The sequence below is a fragment of the Phoca vitulina genome, unplaced genomic scaffold (genome assembly GCF_004348235.1).
Source record: "Phoca vitulina isolate PV1807 unplaced genomic scaffold, GSC_HSeal_1.0 scaffold49, whole genome shotgun sequence".
NCBI lineage: Eukaryota > Metazoa > Chordata > Mammalia > Carnivora > Phocidae > Phoca > Phoca vitulina.
This window is the reverse complement of record NW_022589752.1, coordinates 335,755-361,898: the sequence shown is the minus strand read 5'-3', so window position 1 is coordinate 361,898 and position 26,144 is coordinate 335,755. Positions and strand designations below refer to the sequence as shown.

Here is a 26,144-nt window from a genome sequence, read left to right as displayed (position 1 = left end):
GAGTCTATTTTTGTGTGTGGTGTAAGGAAATGGTCCAGTTTCATTCTTCTGCATGTGGCTGTCCAATTTTCCCAACACCATTTGTTGAAGAGACTGTCTTTTTTCCATTGGACGTTCTTTCCTGCTTTGTCAAAGATTAGTTGACCATAGAGTTGAGGGTCCATTTCTGGGCTCTCTATTCTGTTCCATTGATCTATGTGTCTGTTTTTGTGCCAGTACCATACTGTCTTGATGATTACAGCTTTGTAATAGAGCTGGAAGTCCGGAATTGTGATGCCCCTTTCAAGTAGTTTTAAAAACATTAGCCATGTGAAAGAGAGCCAGAAAATATATATTAGCTCAAACTTACTCATCAGCCTCCTCCCTTCCCTCCCTTCATCTCTCTTCACTTCTATTGCTGGCAATATTGCCAGGATAAGACTATCTATCTATCACCAAAATTACCATTTTAATTCAATAGAAAATAATTTAAATTATCATCTAACTGAATCTACCATTTAGTTCTGTATGAGTGAATCCAGGCCCCAATATAAAATATTCCATAGTCAATTTAATGGGGGGGGGGGGGAATGGTGTGAGAGAAAGAGAGAAAAAGAGAAAAAAAGAGGCAGATTGAGTGCATAATGTTTTGCATTTCTTTTATAATGTTTACATTAAGCCTACTGTCTAATTTCCATTTTTTGAAACTCAGTGATTATTTTATTGTTACACTTTTAAAAGAATGCAATTTTGAAAAAGAAAAGCAGAGCTGGAGGCATCACCATTCTGGACTTCAAATTATATTACAAAGCTGTGGTGATCAAGGCAGTATGAGACTGGCACAAAAACAGACACATAGATCAATGGAACAGAATAGAAAAACCCAGAAGTGGACCCACAACATAATGGGCAACTAATCTTCGACAAAGCAGGAAAGAATATCCAATGGAAAAAAAGAGAGTCTCTTCAACAAATGGTGTTGGGAAAATTAGACAGCCACATGCAGAAGAATGAAACTGGACCACTTTCTTTACATCATGCACAAAAACAAATTCAAAATAGATGAAAGACCTAAATGTAAGACAGGAAACCACCAAAATCCTAGAGGAGAACCCAGGCAGCAACCTCTTTGACATCAGCCATAGCAACTTCTTACTATACACTATGTCTCCGGAGGCAAGGGAAACAAAAGCAAAAATGAACTATTGGGACTTCATGAAGATAAAAAGCTTCTGCACAGCGAAGGAAACAATCAACAAAACTAAAAGGCAACCTTCAGAATGGGAGAAGGTATTTGCAAATGACATATCTGATAAAGGGTTAATATCCAAAATCTATAAAGAACTTATCAGACTCAACGCCCAAAAAACAAATAATCCAGTTAGGAAATGGGCAGAAGACATGAATAGACATTTTTCCAAAGAAGACATCCAGATGGCCATCAGACACATGAAAAGATGCTCCACATCACTCGGCATCAGGGAAATACAAATCAAAACCACAGTGAAATACCACCTCACACCAGTCAGAATGGCTAAAATTGACAAGTCAGGAAATGACAGATGTTGGCGGGGATGTGGAGAAAGGGGAACCCTCCTACACTGTTGGTGGGAATGCAAGCTGGTGCAGCCACTCTGGAAAACAGTGTGGAGGTTCCTCACAAAGTTAAAAATAGAACTAACCTATGATCCAGGAATTACACTACCAAGTATTTACCCAAAGGATACAAAAATACTGATTTGAAGGGACACATGCACCCTGATGTTTATAGCAGCATTATCAACAATAGCCAAATTGTGGAAAGTGCCCAAATGTCCACCGACTGATGAAGATATGGTATCTATATACAATGGAGTATTACTCATCCATAAAAAAGAATGAAACCTTGCCATTTGCAACAACGTGGATGAAGGTAGAGAGTATTATGCTAAGCAAAATAAGTCAGTCAGCAAAAGACAAATATCATATGATTTTACTCATGTGGAATTTAAGAAATGAAACAGAGGAACATAGGGGAAAAAAAGAGAGGCAAACCATAAAACAGACTTTTAACTATAGAGAACAACCTGAAGGTTGATGGAGGGGAGGTGGATGGGGGGATGGGCTAAATGGGTGATGGACATTAAGGAAGGCACTTGTGATGAGCACTGGGTGCTATATGTAAGTGATGAATCACCAAATTCTACTCCTGAAACTAATATTACACTATATGTTAACTAAGTGGAATTTAAAAAAAGCTTGAAACAATATATATATGACTGTATGAATGAATGAAGCTCTTCCCAATAAGGTCAGCTGGGAGGAAGTGGAGAACAGAAATTAATAAAAATGTGCCTTGTTTCAAATCCTTAATGTGTATATTACCCACAGAAATTTCTCAGAAACTGAATGGTGTATTTCTTTATATCAAGCTAGGAGGGAGGGCCTTGCTCCAAGTATCCCTTGATACTAACTTACTTTCTGGGACTCATCACAGAAACTTCTTATGAGTCTTTTTAGAAAAGATATAGAAATTACAAATTTACACCATAACTTCAGAAGTGTTAACTTTACACAGAGGGCTGGAAGAGAAATTCATATTGCTATAAATATTTTAGAAGTATTTGGGGAGCATGTTGCCATTTGTCAGATGTAAGAGTGTCCCAGACTGGTTAGATTAAGCAGCCATGTAGTTGTTGCTTCAAATAAAGGGAAAAAGAAGAAGTACTGTCTAATTGGGATGTAACAAGTTGTTAACACATGGTCTGACTGGAAGAAGCGATCCAAGGAGTATTTACTACCTCTTGGGAATTTACTACCTCAAGAGAGTAACTCTGCATGATTCCCTTCTTTATTCTTTGTAAAGATCGTGGAAATCATTATGGAATTAAATTTTAGTGCCTCTTTGTAACCTTTGATGTTTTATGATGCACATAAACTTTTAAGCTTGCTTCAAACATTTGAAAATCATCCAGAGGAAGAAAGATATCCTGGTACATGGAGGTGGTGAAATATAACGGGTATTTAATCTTTTTTTAGTCCTTTCAACATCTTTGAATTAGGTATCATTTCTATTTTCCAAAGAAACTGAGTTTCAAAGGGGTTTAAATTATTTGTGTGGTAATTGGCAAAGTCAGCATCTGAGCCCAGATCTCTGATTTCAAGACTGGGATTACTGATTGTTCCTCAAGAGCTGGATCTTTGGATCTGTTCTAAAAAGAGGCAGGAATGTGCACATGTGAGCTGACTTGAGTAACTTCATTTGTTGTCTCCAGCACGTTAAACACTCCATTACAGTCATTAAAGTCTTATCACCTAGTTATTAGTTGTTTTTTTTTTTTTTGAGGGATCAGAGACATATCTAGCTAAAAAGGTCACAAGTGAGATGAAACTTGAAATAGTTCTAGAAGTACTCGTGCCTGAAATGCTACCTGCTTCCAGGATATATGACTCATCAGCATGAAAAGTTTTTAAGATTTCTTTTTCAATTGATAAGACAGAACAGTGCCTAAAAGTGCTGGGAAATGAGGAAGAAAGAAGTGTTTGAAAATGGACAGATGTGGGGTGTCTGGGTGGCTTAGTCGGTTAAGCATCCGACTCTTGATTTCAGGGTTGTGAGATCGAGCCCAGCGTCGGACATGGACTGTGCTTAAGATTCTCTCTCTCTCTCTCCCTCTGCCCCTCCACATACCCCCTGTGCTCTCTCTTTCTCTCTCTCTAAAATAAGTAAATAAAATCTTTTTTTTTTAAAAAGAAAAGAAATGGACAGATGTGCCCTGTATCTTATTTGAGTTAAAGACTGACCTCAATGAATTTTTAAAATTTCACAGGAGAGTTTATCACTGATAGACCATAGATAATTCAAATGCTCTAAGACTGGCCCACACTTCCCATTTATGAGTAAATATAACCCTTATTCTTATTTACATGGAATCTGGAGATTTAATGTCCTAGACTCTGAGCCCAGATATTTGAAAAAAGTTTAGATATGAATCTCAACAAGGTAACCAGATGCAAATTTCTGCAGGGCCCTTACTGTATTGCACAAGGGAGATAGATCACAATCCAGATATAAGTACACATGAAATTTAAGGTAGTAAATCAAGTCCCCAGATAATTACTTATCTGGCAACACAATGCAATAGAAAGGGCCTGTTGTGGGGGGGGGCGGGGGAGGGGAGGAGAAAAAGAAACCCTATGTCTGACACTGGTTGGGCCACAAATTGCAGCTGAATTTCTGGCAAGTTATTTAACTTCTATGAATCCATTTCTGCATAGATACAATTAGAGCATTGAATTACGCCCATTCTAGCCTTAATATGGTGAGTTGGCATTCATCCATATCTTAGGTAGTCTTCCTCGGAAACTTAACAGGACACACAAGAAGTGATGTGTACTGTCTTAGTGATAACCTCTCCAAATCGATTGGGATCTTTTGTTTAAGAACTTGAGGAAAATCTTTTAACGATTTTTCTTGCTCCTTTCTAGGATTATCTGGGAGCTTGCATTGTCCTCACTGCGTCTATTGCATCCATCAGCGGCTCTTCCAATTCTGGATTGGTGGGTTTGGGTCTTCTATATGCACTTACGGTAGGTATGGATGAAAACATCACTTTTCATGTAGTGTTGAAGGTGCTTTCTATAGTTATTATCAATTCCTATTCATGGATGTAAGAGGAGCAGATTGAAATTCATAACAAAATGACATCTTGCAAATAAAAGGAGATTGGGGCCCAAACCCAGCATTTTAGGGCAGCGTGGATTCAGTTCTGATACTGCAAATTGGTTTTTAGAAACTCCTCAAAATCTATGGTGAGAGCACTCCCAAGGCTGTTTGAGATCCCTGTCCCTAACTTGTTCACAGCCTATTTGGGGACACTAAAATGAATATGAATATAAATGAGATAAGTGCAATCAGAGCTACATTCAACTTGTGCAGGGAAATCAGAGGACAGTTTGTGAATCATTGACATGTGAGGACCCTTGAAGAAGAGTGGACACCTCCTTTGCCTGTTTTATCCCATGACACCCTCCCTGGTCTCTGATATCTTGCAGCACTTACGAATTGTACCACATGATGTACACTAACTGTCCAAGTCATCCTATCCTAAAATATCCAGTGATTACAAAAATTGTTACTTCATTTTAAATGTGTTAATTTCTTTTTGTCACCTGACACAGATAACCAATTATTTGAACTGGGTTGTGAGGAACTTGGCTGACCTGGAGGTCCAGATGGGGGCAGTGAAGAAAGTGAACAGTTTCTTGACTATGGAATCTGAGAACTATGAAGGCACTATGGGTATTGCTCTGAATATTATTTTGTTTCACTTAAATATTTATTTTATACAAATATTAGTTGTGTGTCAGACACATTGTCATTTTTGTTTTTGTTTTCCACTTTAATATCCAAGAATCCCTTCTTGTCTTGGCTTTGCTTTATGAGATACACCTGAAATGATATGGCTATTTAGGCCTGAAAAGTTTGGGATATGACCAGACTCCAAATAGATGTTATGTAGTAATATTTAAAGAGAATTATAAAAAGTATTTGGACTTTATTACATTCATTATCAACCTACACTATGAACTATTTATTGTGTTCTCTTTCTCAAGATCGTATTAACTTAGATGTCAAGAAACTTGGCTCTTACTGAGATTCTCAGCTTTGCTAGAATAAAATTGGCAGGAAATTCAATACTGAAGATGGAATGATCTTTCTTAAATTCAAATTTCATGCTTAAAATGAATTATTTTGCCTAAATCCTTCAATAGCTATCTGGGTCTTCAAGGACAAAATCCAGACAAGTTAGTTAAGACCACTAGACTCTTCATTAGTCGATCCTTGCCCACCTACCTGGTCTCATCTCTCATCATCTATCCAACATGCCAAGGTTTCTTTTTATCTTTGTTCTCTCCATATATATTTGAAACAAATCTCACCATCCCTAATCCTTTAAGACTCATCTCAGGCACCATCTTCTCTTGAAACCCTCCTGGAACTCTCGGGTTACCACCATCTGTGCTCCCAGAGCACCTTGGTTTGGACTCCATCATGTGACCCTGCATGCAGTACTGTAGATCCTGATGCTTCCCCAGGACACAGGGAGCACTTTGTGGCATGTCTTTCATCTCCATATTCCCATCACCTTGCACAACACCTCTCATTTTAAGCACTCAAATGTTTGATGACTGACTGAACAAATGAATGAATTCGCAGATGAACTATCTTCAATAGAACCAAACGATGGAATACAGAAAAGACATGATAGTTCATGCTTCCAAAAGAAACACACACAAAAGCTATTTTGAAATTGCTTAATCAATAGGCCTTTACTCTGAATGTAATTTTAATTTTAAAAAGACACAGAATTTGGTTCAGTATTACTTAAAATTTATTTTTAAAATGTATATGTTTGTATGTATAAATGTATATAAGCATGTGTATGTTTCTTCCTGCCCCTCTTTCCTTCCCTCTCTCTCCCTCCCTCTCTCTCCCCCTCTCTCTCCCCCTCTCTTCCTGTCTCCCTCTCTCCTTCTCCCTCTGACTTCCCCTACTCCACCCTCACCCCCCAGACCCTTCTCAAGTTCCAGAACATTGGCCACAGGAAGGAGAGATCAAGATTCATGACCTGTGTGTCAGATATGAAAATAATCTGAAACCTGTTCTTAAGCATGTCAAGGCATACATCAAACCAGGGCAAAAGGTACGGAATTCACTGCCATTTGTTTCATACAAATCAGAGGATGGAGCCACTTGATCACTATCTAAGCTCTTGAGACATTCAGCCAAGTACATTTTCACTGGGCTCACATAATACTCCCTATACTTATAAGTCAAATTATCTACATAAGAGAGAAAAGAGAGAGAGAGGATCAGGATAAAATACATGTTCTCTAAGTTGTATTGACATTCATTATTCTCCCGGGAAGATCAGGAAAATCAACAATATGTGTGTTTGTCCAAATTTCTGGCTTCTGGCTCACAGCCATATCAGACATCTCCTTGAGGACTTTTGCATTTGTACTAGCTTTAGTCCCAAAATGATTTGTTTTAGCTACTTTAAAAAGAGAAAATATGCAGAAAAGAATTGGAGCCAGTCTACTTTTTGTTATAAAATCATCACTTCTAAGATAAAATTGAATACTTACTTATTAGACCAACAATATACTAAATGTAAAAATTAAGCCACGAAGGAAAAACAACACAGCCACATACAAATAAAAAGAGTTAGAATGAAATCATTGAAGATTTGGTGAGGACTCTGTGTTTTTATCTTAATGTTCATAATAAAAGAATGACGATTTATTAGCTATTTAAATAGAGGTACAGTTTCCCCATGGTATCTTGTCAAAATTAAAAATACTTTGTGCCCATCTTCTGCCTTTTTTCTGAGTCCTTTTCTGTCTGAGTGACATTTGCTTTTTAGGTGGGCATATGTGGTCGCACTGGTAGCGGGAAATCATCATTATCACTGGCTTTCTTCAGAATGGTGGATATATTTGATGGTAAGTTACTAACTAAATGTTCTCATTCGCTATATGGTGCTTTTCCTTAAAAAAAAATGAGGCATCAACTTACCTAATCCTGCAGAAATAAAGAGCAAATATTTATAAGGACTTTGTGTCCTGAGACCCATGATTTGAAGCAGATGTCCCAGGTCAACAGTCTAGAAGTAAAGAATGAACATAAAATTGCTAATAAAATTATTAGCTCTAAACTCAGCTCTAGAGATTGTTGTTAAAGAATTCTAATAAACTGGTAAAATGAAAACAAAGCCACCCATTTTGAACAGCAGTAGATGTAGGTGGCATTTCAAGAGGAAGGGAGAGAAAGGAAGGCTGTCTTGCTTTGCTCAAACTAAAAACACATCCATTTCCATCAAAGGAAAAAAATGCAAGGAGGTAAGTAATCTGCATTATTAATTTTGGTGCATGACTCTTACTTTCATAACATGGTTTAATGATGCTGAACATTTTGTGGGGTGGCAACTTGCTAAGTGCCAAGCACATGTTGACAATATACAAAAATATTTATTCATCCACAAAATTATTAATAACATGATACATGGGAATAATTTAATCTTTGCTTTAGAGAAAATATGTCACATTATTTAGTCTATCAAGTGACCTATAAATAGCCTAGCACATAAACCGTCTTGAATAAAAGGGGATCCAGCAATGTGCTTGATCATCAGCTCCACGAAGCGCTTCCTACTATTATCTGAAATGATTGTGATGATGATTATAGTACTTCACATTTTTATTGTACTTGACAGTTTATATTACTTAATCTACACAACAGCTCTGTGAGGTGAAGAGGTCAGTTTATGAACAGAGATGAACTACAGTAATTGCAGTCTCCTTGGGGGTTAGATTCAGGAGCAGAGTAGGTAGGCATCAGCAGCTGGGTTAGCAGCTTGCTCTTCCATGGCTAGTAATGATAAATAATACACAGATACTTTAAGGAATTTCAGTGGATTTTCATTATAAGTCAGTTACATGATCCAAAGACAATTGATTGACACTTTCCATTAAAAAAAAACCAAAAACGGTGGTTATAACTGAACATATTAGATTAGCCTGTTCCTTATGAATCCAGAAACATGTTTTCAGGCCCCATGTGGACTATCAATGACTGATTCTCTTGTTTAGCATTAGGCTATTAAGATTTTAATAGATAATGTGTTATTCCTGAAAGAAAGGTTAAGCTGACCACCTTGCCTCCTCTTGAATCTACATCTAGCTGGAAAAGGGACTCCACCTGCCATTCTTTGCTTGGCCTGCTCATTTCATATGGCAGTACTGTCTTCGCACAAAGTAACATAATCTATCTTAAAATAATCTATCAATTTGAGGTCAAAGATATCAAGATGGCACAAGTCTCTAATAAGTCTAAATACAGTATGGAGAAATTCATTAAAATTTGATATCTATGTCATAGAATTTCCTTTCTTATTTACAATGCACTGTCCTGTTCAATCAATAAAAGAGTGAATAATTTAGACAAAATCACTGTCTTCAAGGAGTTTATATTCTAGTTGGGAGAGAGAGACAATAAAAAAAAGATAAGTACATGTATATAAAATATCTTGTGAAGGAAAATAAAGCAGGGAACAAGGATAAAGGAATATTGGAAGGGAGAGGACCCATTAAGGAGAAAAAGTACTTTTGGTTTGTATGAACCATGGAAACTGAATAAAAACTGAGAATCTCTTTAAGAGAAAATACAGAGGAAAGAGAACACCACCAAAATGTATATTTTTCATCAAAATGCATAATGATGCTTTTAATAGTTAAATGGAAAGCTTTATCTTCTGATAAACCCTGAACTAGGAAGGTACTTTCAATTTGTAAACAAATATTATTTTACTTTTGATTTTACTAAATGCCTTCAATTTTTTGTTTCTGTTTAACAGGAAAGATTGTCATTGATGGGATAGACATTTCAAAACTACCACTGCACACACTACGTTCTAGACTTTCAATCATTTTGCAGGATCCAATACTATTCAGTGGTTCTATTAGGTAGGTGATGTATTCAATAGAAACCCGAATGTCTCAGGATTTACCTTTTGGCTCATAGGAGAGTTTTACTCAGAACTGTTTTTCAGGTAGGTGTGAATGACATTTTCAGGATGATAAGAAGGAATATTCTAGTCAACAATTCTGGTCAACCCTAGAGTTGCTAAATTAACCTCTACAGAGGCCAGTCCTTTATTTATTCCAGGAGCTCTGCTCTTTCAATTTGACTCCACAAAAGTCACTTCTTCCTCAGTACTTGGGGCAGTGATTCTTTTTTTTTTTTAAGATTTTATTTATTTATTTGACAGAGAGAGACACAGCGAGAGAGGGAACACAAGCAGGGGGAGTGGGAGAGGGAGAGAGAGAAGCAGACTTCCCACTGAGCTGGGAGTCTGACGAGGGGCTCTATCCCAGGACCCTGGGATCACGACCTGAGCCTAGGGCAGATGCTTAACAACTGAGCCACCCAGGTGCCCCTGGGGCAATGATTCTTGGCAGACATTTCTAAGGTGTTCTACCCTACAGATATCCTGCCTATCACTATGTGTCTGGCTTGGGCTCAGCAATATTGAGTTTGGTTAATCCCTTGATTCCCCCATCCCTCATAATTTTTCTTTCAGTGAAAATTGCTTTTAAGAAGCTGCTACAATCTTCTCCATGCCTGGTTTATGGTTTCCCACAGTAAAAAAAAAAAAAAAAAAAAAAAAGCAGTATCTACTGTCTGCTAAGTGCTTTAAATATATTGTCTCATTAAATCCTCAAAGCACTGCTCTAGTATACATATTATTATCCTCATTTTACAGATGAGCATTTTGAAACTCAGAGAAGCTCTAACTGGTTCAAGTTCATACACTTAGTAAGTGGTAGAGTTTGTTTGACTCCCAAAGTCCACCATGGCATTAACCACCAGGTCATGTCTCTCAATGCATCCATCTTTTGTTCTCTCTTGCTCCCCTCCTCTACCTTAATTACAAAGAAATATTGCCACCTCCTTTTGTCTTGAAGAGAAAATGGATGTAAGATTGCTCAATATTCAGCTGCAAAATCACTTCAGTTGAAAGTTGCGGATGTATGCAGTTATTTAGCAATGCCATAGTGAATTTACATGTCCCGGTAGATTTACTGTGAATACTACTATTGTGGTTGGTGCAGCACAGCTCATCTAAGATAGCATTACGTGTTCCCATATAATCATCGGTTCTGTAAAAACACTTTGCTAGACACTATTCAAGTTACATTAAATATAATATCAAAGTGGATAAATCCACATAATGAATTTTATCATGTTGTATCTTGCATATAAACTTACTAATTATATCTTTGGAAAACATTTTTCAGAACATTAAGGTCATTCATTTATTCATCCAACATGAATTGAATGCCTGCTCTATCCTGAGCACTGTTCTAGGTATTAGGGATATAGCAATAACCAAAACAAATGGAACTTATATTTTAAGGAAAGAACAGCAATAAGCAAACGTATGTAAAAATGCCTTTATTTTTATTTATTGACTAAAAACTTATTTTTTTCCCTTACAGATTTAATTTAGATCCAGAGTGTAAATGCACAGACGACAGACTCTGGGAAGCTCTAGAAATTGCTCAGCTGAAGAATATGGTCAAATCCCTACCAGGAGGTCTAGGTATATTTTCTAGAGAATACACTTATTTTTACATATGCAATTAATTCTATATATCTCTATATTTTATGCTAAAATCACATTATTCATGTTAAGTCCCCTTAAACTTAAAATAATCTCCAAAAGGTCATTAGGATACTTCAAAATCTAATGTTTTTGCATAGGATGCCAGAGGATGAAACTTATAACAAATTCTGTTCTATATGAACCCTCCAAAATATTCCAGTTAATACATTTAACTCTTCAGTCTTTTCACCTTTAGTGGTACAGTTATTTTATTTTATTTTATTTTATTTTATTTTATTTTATTTTATTAGAGAGAGAGGGCGCAAGAGGGTGAGTGGGGGAGGAGGGGCAGGGGGAGAGAGAGAATCTCAAGCAGGCTCCATCTCATGACCCTGAGATCATGACCTGAGCTGAAATCAAGAGTCGGATGCTTAACTGACTAAGCCACCCAGGCGCCCAAGTGGTACAGGTCATTTGAATCAGAATATTTCCCTGTGGTCATTCTACTCATGTGATTGACATGACCCCTGACTCCCAGTACATGGGTAGGAGGATTGAAGAGGCTACTAGGTTCAGAGTAGTCGGTACCATGTAGGAGCAGGCAGTTTCTCCACATTGGCAGCCATTTTCTTTGTTGCCAGAAGGGCCTATTCCTTATATTTATGTGACATAATTTTGTGAAGACATTATTTTCTATGACCTTGCTACAACCTCAGTTTTAGCCACCTGCGTAAGAGATAAAACATGTACTCAAACAATCAGATATAAATTTAGTCCCAGAGGTAGACAATTTCTGGCAAATAACTGATGACAGAATAAAACAACAACATGAATAATTAAAGAACATGATTAACAAAACAAAACAACAGAAGGTACACAATGCTGTCTTTAATTCATAAAATGATGAATATCTATAATTTTGGACTTTTGCTTCCTTTGATAAGGAAAATCTACGTCCTAAGATGGCCGACAGAGCCAGTGAGAGAGTCCCAGTCCTTGCCCCAGGGCTCTTCTGGGTTCTTTTCCCTGCTCTGCTTCCCGCACGCACCAATCCGGGTTCTTCTCCCTGCCCTGCTTTGCGCATGCGCCAAAAGTGCCAAGTATTCGGAAGCAGAAGTGTATAAATTGCCCCCTTTGTTTGTGCTTGGGGCTCAGACCTTTGGAGACCACTCTTCTCTGAGCCCGCTGGCATTAAACAAACCTCCTATCCTCCAAGATCTCCGAGTGCCGCTTGGTTCTTCCATCAGGCGATCCAGTCCAGGTTCCGTAACACCTTAAAATCTGAACTCATTTAAGAAAGCAGTCAGAAAGATAAGAGTTGGTTGATATTCTAATTTTAATACATAATATGTAGCTGCCATGTTGATTGTGTTGTTTTGGCATCTAGAAAAAAAATCAGCCCACAAAATAAAACATGTTTATTTGGGAAGGAGGACCTACTCAAAAACAATACCTTTTATGATTTTAATTAAGTCCCAAGGGAAAGGCCTCCCACAAACAGAAATTGAGATAGCATGTCTTTAAAGATAGTTTTATTGACCTTGCCAGTGTTAGACTATGGGAGCAATTCCAGGGATCTGGATGAACTTTCCCATCATAATTTTGATGTCTCTCATGGCGAGTCAAGCAAGTCTACTTGAGAAATTGATACTGCATATAGACCCTTCTCCTGTGATATTTAGAGACACTCACACCTTTAGTAGTTGGGAATACAGGCAATTATGACTTTGTAGTCCTCTTCCTTCACACAAAAGATGTATGCACCTGTTTTGAATCATGGGCACGATGTTCAAGGGTTATGGTACAGTGTAAGCAACAGGGGATTATATTTACACTATGTAATTGACTGTTGTTTATGTTCATTGTCTTCATAAAGATTACATCAATTGCTTGATAAAGATCTGGTTCAGGCCAATTCTGGTGAAAAACATCCATCATCTCTTGCACCCTCCTTATTTATTATGTAAATTAAAATTTAGAGAATAAAGGCATAGCCCCCAAGCATGAAAAATTACAAGAATCTGATGCAATGAGAAAACAGAAAATAGAAATTTATCCCTAGGACTCTACTAGGTTGTGTTTGAATTCTAATAAAAGAGATGTTTTGAGAACAGAATTTATCTTAAACTCACAAGAGGACAGTTTATGAAATGTGGATGGAAACCAAAAAAGAAAAAGAAAATGATAATGAGGATCTAACATTCATTTATCTATCCAACAATGTTTTATTCAGCTGCTATGTCAGATACCAAGTGCTGAGGATACACTGATGAACAAAAATAAATCCAGTCTTTAACCATGTGGAACTTACAGTCCAGTGGGATGGTATAATAAAAAGAGAATGGACATTGGAGTCAAGAATGTTCTGTTTCTTATCAAGCTCTACTGCAAATTAGCTGTGTGATCATGGGCAAGCCACTTCATTTCTCTGGGCCTCAGATAACTATGTTAAATAATCTCCTTAGATAATTATATTAAATAATTAAATAACCTCTAGGGTCTTCCAGTTTTCAAAATGCCTTACCAGTATTTTATATCCTGTATAAGGAGGTAATTTACCACCTTTTGTCAAAAATAGGATGGCCCAGGATCATCTTCATTTTCCCAAAGTAAAATTCCTCTTTGCCTCTCCAGTATAAAATGTTTGCAGCAGTACAGTGAGATCCAGTATCCTCTTGTGGGACATTCCTATTTTTCCCTACTTTGCTCAAGGAAAATGTTAGTAGCATTTTAGTGAAATCCTTGCTTCTCTCTCTGATGTAGATGCAGTTGTCACTGAAGGTGGGGAGAACTTCAGTGTTGGACAGAGACAGCTGTTTTGCCTTGCTAGGGCCTTTGTCCGCAAGAGCAGCATTCTCATCATGGACGAAGCCACGGCTTCCATTGACATGGCCACGGTGAGTGCATTATCTATACTTCTTAAATTGAAGATCTGGGGAAATGCACATGAAAATTACAACTTAGTTTTTCCCGCTTGGGTTCAAAGTCCTCAGTACTGTTGTTTCAGTGCCTTCTCATTCATTTCTTTAATCAATTGATGATAGCACATTGAGAATTAAAATAAAGGACACATGACAGTCTACTGCCAGTAAACATAAAATAAATTGGCCATCAGTTTTTGATAAATTCTCAAAACAATATAATTCCAGTGCTCAGTTGACAAGAGTACTGTACTGTGTTCAAGCGTTCAAGTCTTACACCGTGGAAGTTATAAAATGAAGTATGCAAATCTCTATTTAATAGAAATTGCTAACCAAAATCAATCATTATTTTCTAAAGCAATTTGAAGAAGAAGGATTCACTAGAATTAATAATGATCTTCTCAATGTGTTCATGGTAACGAGCCAGAAACTTTGCCTTTTGAAAGAAATTATTTAAAACTGTTAAATACGCCAAGAAGGATCTGTCTAGAAGGCTATGATTAAGTGGAGAAAATGTCACATTAAGCCACAAACTGTACGCATGAGCAATTAATGTTGTTCTTATACAAGTTAACTTGATATTAAAAGTTTGGCATCAGAAAGGACAAAAATAAAAAACATCCACAAACATGATATTTTCTTGCTGCACACTCTAGATTGGGTAAAAAATATCCAAAAAGCTGAAACAGTTTCAAGATTATTAACAGCCCATTATATATGGAGATGCTAATTGACATCATTTTTTTCTGTTAAGACTAATCAGTTATACAAAGTTATAAATCCTTCTCAAAGTTAACATAATTTAAAGTAATAAATAGTTTCTAATTAAGCCAGTTCACTAAATACATAACTACATCAAAATTAGTATTAATTGCTAAGGATTTACAATATTTACAATTTACAATAAAGGTTATTATAATACAGCCTCAGTAGAGGTGGGAGAGAAAGGGAGAATGGAGCATATGGAGCCTTCGGAGCCCAGCAGAAGCTTGCTGTGGGGATTGCTCCAGAGAAGACAGGAGCTGGGAGTTCTCAGCAGGGATTGGGCCTGGGGGGCGGGGGGGTGGCGCGGGGCGGTCTTTGCTCTCGGGGACAAAATAGTATGGAGAGAAAAAGGACTCCAGAGAAAATTCAGACTTAATTTATTGATTTTTTGGCAGGAAAACATTTTGCAGAAAGTGGTAATGACAGCTTTTGCAGACCGCACCGTTGTTACAATAGCTGTAAGTATTGGAGACAGGGTTGATTTACTCCTCTTTGGTTTTTGTTCCAAGATTCAATAATCTTTATTTTGGGGCAATTCAAGTATATGTATCTTGAATTATGTATTTCTCTACCAATGTTTCTGTATCTGTGCAAAACAAAAAACCAAAACAACAACAACAACAAAACACAGCTATGCTCTGAAAGCCTTTATATTGTTTTTTTTTTTTCCCCAAACTGTTCTACCTAGCTCCCGTAATTTACAGTGATGGGATATCTTAAGTCTAAGGATTCCAGCAGGAATGCCTGCGGTTTTTTTTTCACCAGATACAGATGGTAGTTCATGTGGGATAATTCTCTTTTCAATAATCTAATCATCCGATGAGCAGTTTCAGAAGCAAAATTCTTCTACATGACTACCAATTCTGCTACCGCTTACACTTAATTTCTGTTCCTATTCACCTAACTGTTTAAAAAAAGAAGGCAATGAGATACATCACAGCTGAGGTAGATACTTTCTCTGAGCACCAATCCAACTGAAGAATTGCCCAAATCTTTGTAATTGTAATAGCTTAAGTTACAGTAGGCCATGGTTTTCTTCTTCCTCTTTGCAGGTGGATGGATTCTTGCTCACATTTAGGCTTAATGTTTAACAAGAACTTTTTTGATCGAATCACCTGGACATTTTACCTCTTGCTGATTCTCGTCTTTCCATTTCTCTTTTCTCTCCAGCACCGTGTTTCTTCTATTTTGGATGCAGGTCTTATTTTAGTCTTCTCTGAGGGTATTTTAGTGGAGTGTGATACTGTTCCAAACTTGCTCGCCCACAAGAATGGCCTCTTTTCCACTTTGGTGATGACCAACAAGTAGACCATCATCAGCTACCCTGCCAACTGTCCCATCCTCTGGTAGTTATCTTAAGGGCATCCCTCTCAGCCAGGCAGGGCTAAGGCAGTGATTAAAGGGGGTGGTGCGGTGAGAGAGCTACCTACAGAGTGTTCTCACATAAATCAGCTCAACCAGCTGATTCAGTTATGTTCAATACTGAATGAGGCGCATGCATAATTTTCTAATATATATATATATATATATATATATATATATATATATATATGCAAAAGATAGTATTTACAAAAACCCAAGAACCAGATTCACCTCTGTTGTAAGGACCAATTTCACTCTTCTTTGGGGGATATATTGTAAGTGTCCTTAAAAATACTGTACATGTTCCTTACCTGCCCTGAAGATTGCATTTTTTTAATTTACAGAATTATTTAGGTTTAACTGTTGAATACTGGGAGCTATGTATGGAGTGCTTGCGTATGCTTCCATTTTTGTGAATGATGCATGGAAAAAGAGCACCCTTTGAAGTGCAGCGTTTTTTAAAGTGGCAGGAAATCAGGGCCCACCTTCTGTACACTGGGTCTAAATAAAGAAAAAAACACTTTTCTCTCACTTTCCCAATGAACTCTGCCCTGGAGGAGAGTTACCTGATTAAGTCATTCATACTAGAGTGTGAATGATTTAATGGGTGAGAGAACTGGCTAACTTGAAAAACAGTTCTCTAATATTTTCAAGAATTTTCTCACTGGAGAAGGTAGGAAGATATTTGGGGGTGGGGGAGAAAGAACGGACTGGTAAAGGGGGGGAAGCAGACCCTTGCATACTCAAAAGACTAGTTTTTTCTCTCTTCTGCATGAAGCATGGTATTGTTGAGTGGCCCCATTTAGTTTACACCTGGAAGATTACTTGAGCATAATTTGTATTTTTAACCAAAAAATTATGTTCTCTTTCTTGTCCACCTACATTCACTGAATACTTTTCCATAGACTTCTGTATCTTTCACTCATTCTTCATTTCAAGACCACTGAAGTGGAGGGGGCCACTAGGATACCTTCCCACAGGGACACAGAAAGCCATGGGTAGGATGAATTACTGTGGGACCAACTCCTCTTGCCAGGCTCTTAACACAGAGAGACACCAGCAACCTGTGGAAGAACCCTTGTAGAATGATTCTCAGTTCTGTTAAACAGTAACTGTTCTTTCTTCCCTGCTAAAAATTGTTCTGTTAATTTTGTTAACTACCACTGAAAATTGTGAAAGAACTTCAAACGATAACTTCCTCTGGCTTCTAAAAGGAAGCCTTCGTGCACCAAAATAGTGGATGGCATTTATTTATGAAAGTGATTTTTATCCTTCACTCTTGATTAGATTAATTCTCTAGAGCATTTTAAAAATTGCACCAATGCTCTTATAATTGACACCACACTTTCTCAGGCAAAAAGTAATTTGGATTAATGGAATAAGCACCACATATATTTCTTTCTATTGGCCAAGATTTTTTCCATGTTTTTATTTTTATTTCTTAAATAAACATTATTTTAGTATAATAAGGCAATGTTTATAATATTCTCTTTAGGGATTTAGAGGCCAGATTCTTTTTTTAGCATCCTGATATAGTTACTGAAGAATTAATCTTTTTTGGAGGGAAAATACACAGCAGATATTAAACAGTTCAGTAATCTTAAGTTTATTTTTTTTCTAAATGCATGGGTACACAAGTGACTCTGGTCTTCTCTCAAAGATAAATAAACATTATCCTGCGAATTTTGGTAATTCCTAAATACATATTATTCATTACCAATATTCAGTGAATGATAGGTTTGTCTATGGATGTTGGAAATAGTGGTACATGTTCTGAGCCAGCATCTTTATTATCCTCTAAATATGTCTTACTTTTCTCCTCTAGTTGTCCCAGCTGTGACTGTTTGCTTTTCTGAAAGCATAAGCATTGAGACTACCCCATCTACATGGCCCAGGGCAGATGATAGGCCTTTGGCCCTAGGGATGGCTTTAGGTTGGACTCTGGGTTGTTAGGAGAAGGGACTTTGGAAAACTGTGTATCAGATAAACAGACGATATTTCTGAGTTTGGCACTCCCATCAGCGTGCTGATGTTTTGACCACAAAGTCCAGCTCCAGGATGGTAGGTAGCCCAGAACCACATATGGCTATTGAGCACTTGAAATGTGGGTAGTCCAAATTAAGACATGTTGTAAGTGTGAAATGCACGCTAGATTTCAAAGACCTGGTACTAATAGAAAAATGTAAAAGATACCATTATTAATTTTTATATTGGTTATATATTGAAATATTTTGAATATGTTGGGTTAAAATATATTATTAAAATGGATTTCATGGGGTGCCTGGCTGGCTCAGTTGGTAGAGCATGTGACTCTTTATCTCAAGGTCATGAGTTCAAGCCCCACATTGGGCATGGAGCTTATGTTAAAAAAAAAATCAATTGTATTTAATATAACTTCACATAGATTTCACCTGTTTATTTGTGCCTTGAAAAAGTGGCTTTTAAGAAATTTAAAATTAGATGTGTCTCACATTTGTAGTCCACATTATATTTCTACTGCACAGCACCTATCTTACCAAGAAAAGTAAAAAAGGCCCACGGCACAGATTTTTCCCTTGTAAATTTTTAAAAATAAAAAATAATTTTAGCTGACATTTAGTATGTGCTTGTATGTGTCAGACAAGGTGCTGAATTCTTTTTACATGGATTATCTCATTTGATCCTCACCACCATTCTGCGAGGCAGGTGATTATTACCATCATTTTATAGATGTGGAACTTGAGGCATACAAAAGTTGAGTTTGCTGATCAGGATTGCACAACCACACAGGTAGGGAAAGCAAAATACACATCCAGTCTAACCTCAAAGCCTGTGCTCTTTTAACCATAATGCTAATAATGGCAGGTGAGCAATCCTCGAAGGTAGCAGATACTCCCTACAAAACAATTTGATAGCAGGGTGGAAATATCTCATGCTTTGAACTTAATACGCCTGATTTTATGCTGGTTCTGCTACTTATTATCTATGTGATCTCCTTTTTTTGCTTTATCTCTATGAGCCACAATGGTCTCGCACATAAAGCAGAGAGAGAAAACACCCACATTTGAGGAATGTTTTGATGATTAACAAGTATGTGTGTGGAGCACCTAATGTATAATATATGCTCAATAAGTGGTAGCTTGTATTATTATTAATTACTAATCCCAAAGCTTCTCTCCAAAGGGTGCCAGGAGAAAAGAGAGAAGAAGTGTGTGGCAATAATCTCTAAAGTCTAAGAGCGGGCTTGTCTGAAGTCCTGGATAACCCATTCTAATACTGCATGCCAGAATGGAATTCCCCATATTGTGTTCCCAGAATCGAACCACCTTCCAAGGCTCTTCAAATTGTGTGTTAGCCCACGAATTAGTTGACTCTACCCAAGAGATAATTTTAGTCTAGACTAAACTATAACCCAACTGGTTCACGATGGGTCTTCTTATCATTTAATTATTTGACAAACAAAATTAGCCTCCTTACACTTCCATGAAAGTGCTGAAACTACTATATTAGCTACACTCAATTTAACACAGCCCATCCAAGACCCAGTCACACTCGCCAGTATTTAAAAGTATGTAAATAATGATATGTTAAGTAAGACAGAAAAAGAGGCTGTGCTTCTATTCTAGTACCTCCTAGCACCTCAAGATAAATAATCAGTGAGATATGCATATTCCATTGCTTTGGCTCGTGAAATTTGTAACCAGTACATGTATTTTTTTTTTTTTTTTTCACTCGCAGCATCGGGTTCACACTATTCTGACGGCAGACCTGGTTATTGTGATGAAGCGAGGAAATATTTTAGAATATGACACTCCAGAAAGCCTCTTGGCTAGGGAAGATGGAGTTTTTGCTTCTTTTGTCCGTGCAGACATGTGAAGGGATGTCTTAAACCGATACATGGATTTAAAATAATGCAGTCATAACCTACTTAGTGGATCATCAGCTTGACCTTCAAAAAGTGGCATCTTAAATTTTTACACTTTTGTAAAGCATATTTGTTGTGTTGTGGGACTTTGTAATTAGTTACAGTGTCACTTTACCAATGAATATTGTATTTCCTATGTTGATATTTCTTTTTTGTTTTGTTTTCCAAGATCTTACTGCTTAATATGTTCATTACTGATGACTGTCTAATGATTAAGCCACTTTACCGTTAAGAATAGCAGGCTGTATGAAAACATGTAAGCTACTTTAAGTGGTAAGTCAACAGCTATAATTTCTCATAATTTTAAGGCTGGTAAATACCTCTCAGGCATAGAAGTCACCATGAGTATTCAGTATGGTTATACTCTTATTTGGAAGAATATGTTTTCCGTTTTGTTGGTGTCCCCAGATGTTACTGGAAGAGAAATAAGAGGACAGGTTTTCTAATCAGTGAGAAAAGAAAACACTCAAATCCATTATCTACCGGATGAAAATATTCTCTGTGTTCATTACCATTAGTAGCAATACTGATGCTTCCTTTAACAGTCTCTTTTCCTCATCTAAATTGTTTCCTGCTACCAAGAAGTCATTTATGGTAGCTTTGGAAAGCCAAAGCCTTAATCAGAAAGATCATGGGAAAAGTTTGGATATTTGAAAAATTATACTCAAGGTTCCATTTTTCCCTGTCCAGTCAGGAGAGAGTTCCTAAGGTATCAGGAATAATGTGCTTTTTCCAGACTAAAGTTCAAAGAGTAAATATATTCAGTCCTTCCATGGCAGGCCAGCTAAAACTCTCTATGGTTTAATTCACCACTAAATGTGGTTATGATCCTGAGCCCTAAAATTCCACATTTTCAAGATTCAGGAGCATAGGCAAGTGGCCTCGTTTGCCTATATAAGTATATATGAAACCAGTGCCTATTTCAAGGTGGAAGAGTATATTTCTTTTTGACATTTCTGCCCAGTGGTGTCACATGTATATCCATTTGGTACTGCTCTAATTTTAATGCACATGTAATAAAGTGAATCAAAGTGTTATTCTAATTTTAATGTACATGTTAAGAGTGCATCAAATATGGATTGAATATTAGTGTTATGTTTTGTTTAAATATAAATTAATAAATTTTAAAATACTAAAAGTTACCTGCATTGTCATACTAAGCAGCCAAAGCTTTCTACTATAATTCTCTGCCCATCTAGTATAAATATCATGGGTTTTCATATGAAGACCGCGTGCATTGTTAGATTTTGAAGAATTATGATTGATAGAAAAAGAGAATTTGTGCCCCCTCTCTGTAGTTTTTATGTTCAGTTTATTGTATTGTGTACTCACTCTTGGGAAATCTGTAATACTAGTTTATCTGGCATATATGTCTGGGCCTTCACCTAAATATAGAGTTCTGATGTTTACCTAAGATAAGTTCCATAAGGATGGACGGATGTGTTCTGTGTCATTTAGCTTGAATTGTCACCCTTTGTTGTATATCTAAAACCTCATTGAGAAAAATCCTCTTAATGTTTCCTGAAAGCTAAACAAAACAGAATCAATAACTATTAAATCAATCTTGAAAATATTTTCTAAAAATTCTACCAATCTCCTCAAAGTATTTCTGGCATGGAAATGTTTTGTAAGGTTGCATTTGCATGGTGCTGGTTATCAACTTACTCCTCATTCTCACAGAGAAATGGGGATTTACCCGTAACAGTAACCCCTCACGATATTTGTAAATATATATGTCAACAGCAGCATAGCTGATGACCCTAAACTGAGAATCACATTTCTCATTCTGACACCCAAGTGGTCACTAGTTCTGTCATAACTTTTAGTCACTTAAGTTGAGTGTTTAATAGTTTACAAAACTGAACTGACTGAATAAAGTCAGGAATGACTTTTTTAATTGTTTAATCATCTATTATGCTATATGTATGATCTATTGAATATAGAAATGACTCATCCTGAAATAGTTTTTTAGTAAATACGTACATATCTATAAAAGATGAGCCTTAACCAAATCAAATTTTACACTCCCCAATTTTACACTTAATTAACCAAAATCCATTTTATAGATTTTAATTCCTTAATATTTGTTAAAAGCAATAAATGCATAAAGATTTATATGAAAAATAACAAGGTTACTGATATCACTTCGAGGTTTTTAAAAAATTTCTCTTGAAGGACTGTGCATCCTCTATTCTTGTGCTACTACTCATGATCCATTTAAAAGTCAGCTTAGCTCTAGATTAGATACCAGAAGACTGGTATTTGAGATCCCATAACTGATATTTGAGATCTGGGACCATGTCTGTTTATTCTTCATGTCCTTTACATTTAATACAAGTGTCTAGCCCACAGTAGGCCCTAATAAGTATAGTTGATTGACCCATTGATTAGTCTCACCACTAGCCATGGGCCTAAAACTCTGGGTTATTCTCTGCACTTTTGTGTTGTGCTGATTCTACTGTGAAAATATACTGGCTTGGTATTATATAATAAATTACTCTTTCTCTTTGCTTGATTAAATAGGGTTATTATTCTATCACTTATTCTTTCACTTATTGGGTATCAACTAGGATGATCAACAGATATAAATCAACACCAATTGCTGAGATAATACCCTGTTTTGACAGTTTTGTTTCACATTTGCCACTTGTCCTGCACTTCACTAGTTTTATATATAGGTTCTATGTGGAGTTCCATTAAGTGAAACAGCTGTATCAATAATTTTATGACATCTCTAATTAAATAGCTGGATGTCTGGACTTTTCCCTAAGGTTTGTTGATCAATTTTTATAGTTATCTTCCAATATATCTTTTATCACTTATTTTGTTCTATACTCTTGTGGACTTCTGTGATTTACAGTACCATGATAATTCCATTATTGACCCATTATCTAAAGTTAAATGCAATCTTCTTATCTTAGCGTCTTAGCATAAGAAACAGTAGTCAAGAGTATGTGTCCTGTCACTTAGGTTTATTTTTTTCTTGAGTAACTACACATCATTCCCAACAGTTTTTCTTGAGCACTAGTAAGGTGCACCTGGCTCAGACTTTCCAATGAAAGGGCTTGGAGCTGTATTTCTCGCAAGTGTCTCCAGATGAGATTCATAACTAGCCAAGTTTGGAATCACTGGTCTACCTCAGTCATCATGTAAATAACATGGAGCCACAGAATACTGAAGGTGATTTTCACATGCTCCCGCCTCTTTCCTGACATTACCTTCTTCCAGATGGCTAAAACGGGCCTCTCAGCGTCACTGAGTGAACCCCTTAGTTGCATCGTAAAAGAAACGTAGACGTAAATGAACCGAATCTTACCTAGACGATATAAACTGGGGTTCTGAATGCTATTTTCTTTTGTTTTGTGGTTTAATCAGCAAAGAGGCAAAGCCTCTTCCCCCCACATCTGAATTAGCTGTCGAATCATTTATACATTATTCTGCTAAATTTGGAGTCATATTTCCAAATGTTTGCAGTCCATAAATGTGAGGACTTTGGGTAGGTTTCACTATTGATGTCTCACAATGTGGAAATAAGGTAAGTTATCTGATGATTATTCCCCTTTCCACCTTCACCTTTTTTTCTACAGGTGTTGTCATCATTGCTGATATGTGAAGGTTGACATATTCAGTCTGTATATCTACTATATAAGATTTAAGTAATTTCTTTTTTGGGGTGGCTGGGTGGCTCAGTCGGTTCAGCATCTGACTTCTGACTTGGGCTCAGGTAGTAATCTCTGGGTCGTGGGATCAAGCCCTGCATTGGGCTCCTCGCTCAGCGAGCTACTCCTGCTTGTGCTCTCCCTCTCCCTCTCTCTCGCAAATAAATAAATAAAATCTCTTAAAAATAAATAAATAATTTCTTTTTCTATGGGTAGTAACAAATTCCTCTTAGCCATTCACACTATGGTCACCAATGCCCTCTTTCTAAACTGACAAAGATCAAGGGAGTCATACCTGGCTAAAGAAGTTAGTAGGCTCTAAGAAGAATGCCCTCTGTGACCTTTGTGCCACCAACCATCACAGATCATCTGCAGTTATATACTACATACTAATGACAAAGAACTTTGTTTTCTTTTTTTAAATTTTTTAAAATTAACATATAATGTATTATTTGTTTCAGGGGTACAGGTCTGTGATTCATCAGTCTTACACAATTCACAGCGCTCACCATAGCACATACCCTCCCCACTGTCCATCACCCAGCCACCTCATCCCTCCCACCCCCCGTGACCCCAGCAACCCTCAGTTTGTTTCCTGAGATTAAGAGTCTCTTATGGTTTGTCTCCCTCTCTGGTTTTGTCTTGTAAGAACTTTGTTTTCTGAGCATTATTTTTATCACTTAATCTGCCCACTGCATAAAATAAGTAATGTGTTCATAAACAGCAACAGTATAACACTGCTTAATGCCACTTCATTCCCGTTTTTCTCTTAGAGCTACACTATGCACTATTTATACACATTATCAGTTATTGTTAAGTGAAAGACTATTGACCTTTAATATTATCAGAGTCAAGTGGATTTAGACCAGCTCTTCCATATCTAGGTATTTGCTCTTTGACCCATAGTAGTTGGGGCTTTGTTCCAACACTAGTTAGTTAAGTAAAGAGCAATTAAAAAAAATTAATCTCTTTCAGAAATCCAAAATGTTTATCAAGCCTTTGAATGTAGACATAAACAGAATTCTCAATTGTTTAAATCCCTTAATGTGTACCGTTAAGCATCTTTCACAGGTTACAACATATCCTCCAAACCCTCACCCAGTGTGCATGCCATCCCCCATGTGCACATAACTGTTCACATTTTATCTTGCTGTCTTAAAGAATAAAGCTGCATGAATCTTTTCACCACATATTAATACCATGCATAGAAAAGTCAAATACAGGTGCCCACAATAGATGGCATAAAGAGAAATTCTTATAATCACAGTAATTTTTAAGTGTATCTTCTAGCCCTAATGCCACTTTGGGAAGATATTTAACTTCTAGATGGATCATAGAATGTGTTTCCAGTGAGAGGAGATTCAGTGTTTTTTTCTATCATTTTTTAAGATAATCATGGCAATATATTGATGGGTTATAGTGATCAGGCTCTTTTTAGTTCAACAAAGGGATAATAATTGTTGTCATAAAGGTAGTGACCTGGGTTGGGCATCTATGAAAGAAAGATGGTTGTCTCCTTACTAAGGGATGCTACAGGAAAATGAACTTGGGTTTTTCATTTGGATTAATAATTTTATGAATATCTGCTATGTGTTCACCTTTGAGTAAATCAGGTGTGATTCAAGGAGATTTTTTGTCAGGGTAGTACAGAACTTTCTGGTATGTTAAAAATAGTATGAAATCTTCTGAAATAACTATCTTTATTGTACTTCTACAGGGAAAGAACTGAGATTAGAATTTAAATGAATCACCTCCAAATCATGGATCTGTCTCCAGAGATGGCACTTTAAGCACCAGGGGATGGGAGTGGAGAGATGGGGGTGCTGCTGAAAGGACACATCTGCCTTAAAATCTAGGAAGAGCAGAATTATCAGGTCCTAGGACAAGTGCAGGCTGGGCCAAGTCTAACAGCCTGTCTGGGGACAGTCCACTCCCTCAATTCCATCTCTCTATCTCAAGCTTCTCAGCTTCCTTCTACCGTTCTGTGCCATTCTATCCTTCCATCCACTTCTGTCTCACCTCGCATGTAGCCTTGATTAACCCACTCCTATCTTAGATGAAATCATCTAGCACGGCCCACAACCATCTCCACTTTTCAGATTGTCCTTTTCAAAGTATCAAGCAAGGAATCTATTTTGCGCAGCTCATCTTTCTATCTTATGCATGACTGGACAACTTTTCACTACTTCACTTTGGGTCAGGGATTGACTTCTGGCCTAAAAAGCTGTGGCCAGATAATATAGCCAATTGAAAGTAATGCCTAGGAAAATGTAACACAGTCTGGAAAGTGCCATGAAAGCAAGAATACAAACCAAAATCACAACCAGTAATTTTAGAAAAAGAGTGATGATACTGAGCTGGCTACTGATTATTTTCCTTTGGAAAATAAAAAATTAAGGGAGGG

At 36.9% G+C, this 26,144-nt stretch overlaps 1 protein-coding gene across 6 annotated transcripts in view; it reads left to right on the top strand.

The window, feature by feature from the left end:
* ABCC9 (ATP binding cassette subfamily C member 9) overlaps positions 1-22,578 on the top strand; it is a 137,286-nt gene extending 114,708 nt beyond the window's left edge. For all 6 annotated transcript variants that reach the window (XM_032432708.1, XM_032432710.1, XM_032432709.1 and 3 more), the window contains 9 exons: positions 4,447-4,548; positions 5,140-5,260; positions 6,535-6,665; positions 7,389-7,467; positions 9,378-9,486; positions 11,023-11,126; positions 13,893-14,026; positions 15,211-15,273; positions 19,895-22,578. In XM_032432708.1, the coding sequence (XP_032288599.1) occupies positions 4,447-4,548; positions 5,140-5,260; positions 6,535-6,665; positions 7,389-7,467; positions 9,378-9,486; positions 11,023-11,126; positions 13,893-14,026; positions 15,211-15,273; positions 19,895-20,032 (981 nt within the window). In that variant the 3' untranslated portion in view covers positions 20,033-22,578. The remainder of the gene's footprint in view (positions 1-4,446; positions 4,549-5,139; positions 5,261-6,534; positions 6,666-7,388; positions 7,468-9,377; positions 9,487-11,022; positions 11,127-13,892; positions 14,027-15,210; positions 15,274-19,894) is intronic.
* The last annotated feature ends 3,566 nt before the right edge of the window (positions 22,579-26,144 follow it).